The sequence below is a fragment of the Mesoplodon mirus genome (genome assembly GCF_964341445.2).
Source record: "Mesoplodon mirus genome assembly, chromosome: 1".
Lineage (NCBI taxonomy): Eukaryota > Metazoa > Chordata > Mammalia > Artiodactyla > Ziphiidae > Mesoplodon > Mesoplodon mirus.
The window spans coordinates 8,032,917-8,040,400 of NC_138976.1; the positions used below are offsets into that span (position 1 = coordinate 8,032,917).

General features: G+C 54.3%; 1 protein-coding gene across 1 annotated transcript; it reads right to left on the bottom strand.

Moving 5' to 3' along the window:
• Window positions 1–2,837: 2,837 nt before the first annotated feature.
• Window positions 2,838–7,484, bottom strand: CDK9 (cyclin dependent kinase 9). The gene is made up of 7 exons (XM_082619443.1): window positions 6,772–7,484; window positions 6,230–6,311; window positions 5,379–5,469; window positions 4,850–5,016; window positions 4,564–4,735; window positions 4,256–4,404; window positions 2,838–3,765 (listed from the first exon to the last, which is right to left on the bottom strand). Exons 1-7 carry the CDS (start codon window positions 7,209–7,211, stop codon window positions 3,400–3,402), a joined length of 1,467 nt encoding a protein of 488 aa, XP_082475569.1. The 5' UTR covers window positions 7,212–7,484; the 3' UTR covers window positions 2,838–3,399.

Below are 7,484 nucleotides of genomic sequence, written 5' to 3' on the forward strand. Positions count from 1 at the left end.
TTTTTTTTTTTGGCCGTGCCGCGCAGCTTGCGGGATCCTAGTTCCCTGACCAGGGATCGAACCCGGGGCCCCGGTAGTGAAAGTGAGGAGTCCCAAACACTGGACCGCAGGGAATTCCCTCAGTGGTCTCTTACTTCATCCGTTGTTGTCCTCAGCTCCCTGATGACATTGAACACTGGAGTGTCCCAGTGGACCACGTCTTCCTACTCCGCTCTTCCCATGTAATCTCATCCTGCGTTGGGACTTTAAAAACCACCAGGCTGGCAACTCCCAAAGGTGTGTTTAGACTCTGGGGGGCTCTGAACTATATATATAGTTCAGGTATATCCTGCCAACTCATCCTGGATGTCCATCTGTCAACCTCCAATTTACCATTGCAAAACCATGCTCCAGGGACTTCCCTGGTGGTCCAGTGGTTAAGACTCTGCCTTCCACTGCAGGGGGCACAGGTTCGATCCCTGGTCCCTGGTCGGGGAACTAAGATCCCACATGCATGTGGCGTGGCCAAAAGAAAAACAAAAACTGCCCGAAAACCACAATCCAGCCTGACCTGCTGCAGCCTTCTCTGTCTCAAGGATGGCAGCTCCGTCCTCCTTCCAGCCAAAGCCTAGGACTCTCAACTCCTCATTCATTCAAACTCACAGCCAATCTGAATGATTTGCCCTCACAATAACCTATACATCCAAGCACTCCTCACTACCAGCTTCATGACCAGCTTGGTCCAAGCCACCATCATCTTCTGCCCAGATTATTACAATAGCCCTAACCAACCTCCCTGCTTCCATCTTTACCTCCTTAGTTTTTCTCAACATAGTCACTGTGAGTTTTTTAATGGTATTTTTTTATTCTTTAAATTTATTTTTTATTGAAGTATAGTTGAATCACAATGCTGTATTAATTACTGCTGTACAGCAAAGAGGCTCAGTTATACACACACACACACATATATATGTATAGATATATATATATACACACACATTCTTTTTCATATTCTTTTCCATTATGGTTGATCACAGGGTATTGAATATAGTTTCCTGTGCTATACAGTAGGACCTTGTTGTCTATCCATTCTGTATATACTAGTTTGCATCTGCTAATCCCAAACTCCCAACCCAACCCTCTCCCACCCCCTGCCCCCTTGGCAACCACCAGTCTATTCTCTACGTCCCTGATTCTTTTTGTTTCATAGATAGGTTCATTTGTGTCTTCTTTTAGGTTCTACATGTAAGTGATAACATATGTACTTGTCTTTCTCTTCCTGACTTACTTCACGTAGTATGATCATCTCTAGCTGCATCCATGTTGCTGCAGATGGCATTTTGGTTTTTTATGGCTGAGTGGTATTCCACTGTAGACACGTACGTCTTTATCCATTCATCTGTTGATGGACATTTAGATTGTTTCCGTGTCTTGGCTATTGTGAATAGTGCTGCTATAAACATAGGGGTGCATATATCTTTTTGAATTATAGTTTTGTCTGGATATATGCCCATGAGTGGGATTGCTGGATCATATGGTAATTCTATTTTTAGTTTTGAGGAATCTCCATACTGTTTTCCACCGTGAGTTTTTTAAAATCATCAGACTGTGTCCCCCACTGTACAGAGCTCTCTGAAGGCTTCCTAGGCTCAGGGCTAGAACAGATTCTCCTTCAGAGCCTCCAGAAGGAAACAACCCTGCCGATGACACCTACAGATTTCAGAAATTCACCTCCAGATCTGAGAAAATAAGTTTGTTAGTTTAAGCCACCACGTTTGGCAGCCCCAAGAAACACACTAGTCAAGAATTTTTTTCTGGACTTCCCTGGTGGCACAGTGGTTGAGAGTCCACCTGCCGATGCAGGGGACACGGGTTCGTGCCCCGGTCCGGGAAGATCCCACATGCCGCAGAGTGGCTGGGCCCGTGAGCCATGGCTGCTGAGCCTGCACGTCCGGAGCCTGTGCTCCGCAACGGGAGAGGCCACAACAGTGAGAGGCCCGTGTACCGCAAAAAGACAAACAATTTTTTTCTTACTTTCACTGGTCTTTTGTGAAGCTGTGATCTAAGTTAATACCTACAAGCAAAGGACAGTTGCGGTAAAGGGTTTTGCCAACGTTCCTCCCCAGGTCCCTCTACGAGGACTCCCACCCGACAGAACGTAGAACTTGCCTCATACGTGGCTGTCCCCGACCTCAGACTCCCGGGAAATGTATCGCCCAGAATGTGCTGCTCCTCCAAGGGTCCCAGCTCTGAGCCCTCATGATCCGATCTTCCGCTCACTATTCTCTGTCCTCCTGCCCACTTGCCACCCTAATCCAGGCTACTGCCACCTCCCCAAGCCCCTGGAGATCCTTCAGCTTCTCTGGTCATTTCCTCTCTTGCACCCTCTATTCAGCAGCCTGAGAAGTTTTGCAAGTTTCAGATTTAACTATTGTCATTCCACTGATTAGGAGCCTCCGCAGCCTCCCGTGCTCATGAGTCAAGTCTGAACACGTGTGCGCCACAGCAGACTGTGCCTCCACCCCACGCCACCCCCACCCCGGTCACCGCTGCAGATGTAGCTCACAGCAGGCTGTCTCCAGTTCCCTCATCAGCAGACTGAGCCCGATTTCTCATGTCTCCCCTGCTTCCTCAGACACTGAGGTACCACATCATGGTACCTGCCCGGTGGGGAGCATGATGGCAAATGTTCTGGAAGGTACTCAAGAGAAAAACAGAAAAGACAAAGTCCTCTGAAGGTATGTCATGGGACATGAACTGGGTCAAAGAAAAGAACCAAGACTTGACAGATCAAATCTCAAAGGTCAGCTACAGGGTTAAGAGCTGGGGGTCTGAACATAACACAGAGCACACAGTCATTTACTGAAAAAGAGTCAACTTTAATTGTTACTGACCGAACTGCATCCAGGAATGTCTCTGAATAATTGAACAAACACGATAAAATTGTCCTATTGAAGAAACCAAGAGTTTCTGCCAGCCCCAGAGCTTCTGAGGGTTAGGCCAAGAGCAGCCCATTCCCAAGGCTGGTTCTGTCCCCTACGCCAGCTTCTCATCCCATGAGGAGGGCTGGGGATGGGTGAGGGACCTGTCCCCTCCTCCCAGCATGCTGGGATCTCTTAGAAAGTCACCAGTGGGGTGCACCTTTCCTCCCATCTCATTCCTGTCCTAAGGTAAATGGAGACCCTCTGGGCATCACCCCAAAAGCCAGGGAACGAAGTGAGGCAGCCCAAGTGCCTTCCTGGACTCTCAGCCAAAGCTTTTTTCCAGTCTGCTCGGTTGGTTCCTGATGCCCAGGGTGGGGATTAAATAAAATATGCACTAGAGAAAAACTCAAATGCCCCCACATCTCCACAACACAAGTCACAGAGCAGAAGAAAAAATAAAACAACGGCCCTAATGAGAAGCAACAGCAGCTGGCCCTCAGAAGACACGTTCAAACTCCGTCTGGTTGGTGGTGGCGGGGTTGCGGCTCTGGTTGGTGGACTGCTGGGTGATCTGGCTGCCCTTCCGGCGTGGCGGTGCTAGGTATTCAAACATGGACGTCAGGTGGGTGGACAGCATGCCCTTGAGGTCCGAGGGCATGGGGTCGGACCAGAAGAAGTCGTGGTTCAGGGCGTCATCACTGTCGATGCGCTGGGCGGGATCCAGCACCAGCAACTTGTCAATGAGGTCCAGCGCATAGGGGTCACGCACATAGGCCTTCAGCCTGTCCTTCACCTTCCGCTTCTGGCCCTTGACCAGGTCCAGTTTCTCAAACAGCTCGTACTTGTCCACATTTGGCCACACCTGGGGTGGGAGGCATGGAAAAGAGGATGTAGTCAGTTCAGGGGGTACGTGGCTGGTCCACCGGTCAAGCACTTGAAGGGACTAAACATTCTCCATTCAGAAGCTCCCAGACCGCCCCTGGAAGGCAAACTTGACCCCTCCAAGGTGAAAGCAGCAGGAACCACATATGTGGCAAACACCAAGTACCGGGTCCTTTGACACAAATTGTCTGGCGTATGTGCACCAAGCCTAATAGAACCACAGCTGTCTCACAGCAGAGCAGCTCAGCTCTGTAGTGAGGGGCTCAGACACCCTCCCCAAAGCCACACAACTAAAGGGATGCAGCCGAGACTTGAACAGTCTGTGTGGCTCTAAACAGCAGACCCCAACCATCCACCAGCAACCTCTCCAGAATGGAGCTTTTCCTCTATTCAGCACCCACCGCTCCCCGGCCAGGAAGACTTCTCTGCAGCCTGTGGGGCCCAGGGGGCCAGGCAGCCCGACTCCGTACCTCAGGAGTGATGGAGCCACAGAGCTGGCTGATGAGGGCAAGCTGGTGCTGCTCTGTGTTGCCCTGCATGATAGGGCTGCGGGTCCACATCTCTGCCATGATGCACCCAGCACCCCACAGGTCAATGGGGGGGCCGTAGTCCCGCTCCCCTGAGAAGAAGAGCACACCAGGAGGGCCCCTTGAGCCCGACAGCCTCCTGAGAGGCAATGCCCCCGGGCCGGGGGCTCAAGAAGCCCTGGCAGTGGGGGGCTGAGGCCGGGTAAGTGCCCAGCCCCTGCTTCCCTCTGCCAGCTCGGGAGAGTCCTCACCGAGCAACAGCTCCGGGGGCCGGTACCAGAGCGTCACCACACGGTTGGTGTAGCGGTTGGGCTGGCTGTTCTTGGCCAGGCTGAAGGCCCGGGCCAGCCCAAAGTCTGCCAGCTTCAGAACTCCATCGCGGGTGATGAGCACATTAGCCGCCTTCATATCCCTGTGCAGGATCTGCAGGAAGCACAAAGGTGAGGGTTCCCGAGGGTCCTTTAGCCACACCCACCCCACAGTGAGAGCAAAGGCCAGCCCAAGCCTTGGTCTCTCCTCCCCTACTCTGGCCCCCACCTTGTTCCTGTGGATGTAGTAGAGACCATTGAGCAACATCTGCATGACCCTCTTGATCTCAGACAGGGTGAACTTGACCAACACGTTGCTCAGCAGCCCGGCAAGGTCATGCTCGCAGAAGTCAAACACAAGGTATATACTGCCTTTGCAGCGGTTATAGGGGGAAGCTGAGACCGGAAGAATGAGGGGGAGAGAGAGGGACAAGAAAAAAATGAAAAATCTCATATGCACCTCACTTTCCCACAAGCAGCTCCTACCCTCTCCAACCTATGGACCCCTGGATATCCAGGTGCGAATTCCTTCACAGGTAAAATATTTTCTGAGCGCCTCCTCTGGGCTGGGTACTGTGGCAGGCCCCGAGGAGGCACCTGCTCTGAAGAAAGGGCCACAGAAAGCAGTCACACTTGGTATGTCTGGGTTAAGAAGAGGCAATGTAAGTGTGTCCAGTTCCAACTTTTGCAAACAAAACCTTAAGCAATAAGCCTCATTTCCTCCATCTGAAAATGCGGATGAGATCCGAACAACTTACCTTTGGTTCGACAGATCTCAATCAAGTTGACCACATTCTCGTGTTTTAGAAGCTGGAGGATCTTGATTTCCCGCAAGGCTGTGATGGGGAACTGGGTGGGAAAAAGACAGGAGAAGGTCAAAAGTGGGTGAGCGCACCACAGACCAAGGAACTGGCCAGGGAGTCCACAGGAAGGGTCAAAGGCTGGGAGACAGAGTAAGAGCACAGGCTCTGAAATTAGCTGTCTCAAATGCCGTATGTGTAAGATGGGTGTAATAGTATGTACCCCTCAAGGAGCTGGTTTCAGACAACGAATTGAAATAGCGATACTTCACACAAGTGCTCTATTACTAGTTATTAAATGCTCCAGTTTCTTCAACCTTATAAGTTTTAGTTCTATGCCTGTGTTTACCTGTGAGATGGTTAACAAAGACAAAAATAAAGAAGCAAGTCTCTTGAAAGCTGGACTAGAGCTAAGATGGGGCGGGGGGTGGAAGGCACTATTGTTTTTCAAGTGAATACCAGTCACCCTTTTAAAGTCATTGCATATAACTTATTATTTTACATTCAACAAAATTAAACCCTAAAGTAAAAGTGCTCAAAGCCTTCCTAACTTCAGGAACCAAGGTGCACTCCGTGCAAGCGTGGGCTCCCCCTCCTGACACCAACCATCTTCACCTAAGAATGAACTATGAAGCGGCTTCAAAACATTTGAATTAAAAGGTTTAATTTGGAAGTCAAATTCCCTGGAATATGGAAATTTCCAAACACGTAAACTGAATCTATACGTGAGAGCCCCAGAAGCAGCAGGGTGGAAACCCAACCTCACGCCCAAGGGAGCTGGCCGACCTGCCCACCCCACCCGTACTCACCCCCTCCTTCTCGTTCTCCATCAGTACCTTCTTCAGAGCCACTTTTTGGCCGGTCTTGCGATGCTTTGCCTTAAACACCTCCCTGCAGGCCGAGAGGGGGACCCAAGAGGACTCTTCAGGCCATTTCCGCAGGGCCCGCCCCTCCCCCACCAGAGGAGAACAGGAAAGGGAATCCGGGCGGGGCTGGGCCGGGTACCCAGGGCACTCGGCTACCCCACCACGCGGTGTCTTCGGTCCCTCTCCGAGCCTCTACCTCCTTCCCTCTGCCCCTTCTCCTCACCCGGGAGTCTCGCAGAGAGATCCCGTTCCACTCACATGCTCCTCTCTGCAACCCCTCCCTGCCCCCCATCAAGGGCCTCAAGCTCCTCCCCGCCAGCCGGCTCTGTCAGGCCCGGGCGGGCTGCGGCGCGGCCTAGCGAGACCAGGGAACAAGTCTGTGCCTAAATGGCTTCCCGACCAACTGGGCCCGGGCCTGGGCGTCCCAACGTCGGCCCGGAGGGGTGCAGGTTCAGGGCTCCCGGTCCCCGGGGGCCAAACCTTACCCGAAGGTGCCTTGGCCGATTTTAGCGAGCTTCTCATATTTGGACACCTCATCACAAAAGGGGCATTCCACCGAGTCGTACTGCTTTGCCATGGCCGCCTCCAGTGCGCCGCCGCCACCTCCAGCCGCCGCCGCCGTCGCTGCTCCCGCTCCGGGTCCCGCCGCCGTGCTCCAGGCCCCTCCGCGGCCGCGCCACTTCCGCCTCCACGGCCACTTCCGGCCTCGCGGCGCCGACCCCACCTCTTCCGTCCGCCGCCCGCCGCCAGGCCCCCTGGGACTTGTAGTTCCCGAGAGGCCAGGAGGAGCCGGAGCTGCAGAGGCGCCTCCGCCACCGCCGCTGCCCCCGCCTCCGCCGCCGCCACTGCTGGCGGCGGCCCCGATCGGGGGCGCGGGGAGCCGGGGCGCCGGGGCTGGGGCTCGGGGTGGTGCGTCCCGCTGCATCGGCTCGGGCCGCCGCCGCTGCCGAAGCCGCTGCCGCTCTGGCGCCCGATCCGGGGCCAGCCGCAGTGCCCTGCTCCTCCTCCTCCGACGGCACCGCCTCCGCCAGGCTGCGCTGGGCGCGGGGCGGGGGGGCGGCCCCCGAGCCGCGGCCTGGGGGCTCCCTGGCCGGGCCCGGGCCCGGGGCGGCCGGGCGAGGGGGCCGGACGGGAAGAGCCGATGAAGAGGCGGCCCGAGAGCCCGGGAGGGGGCGCGTTATAAAAGGGGAGGTGCCCC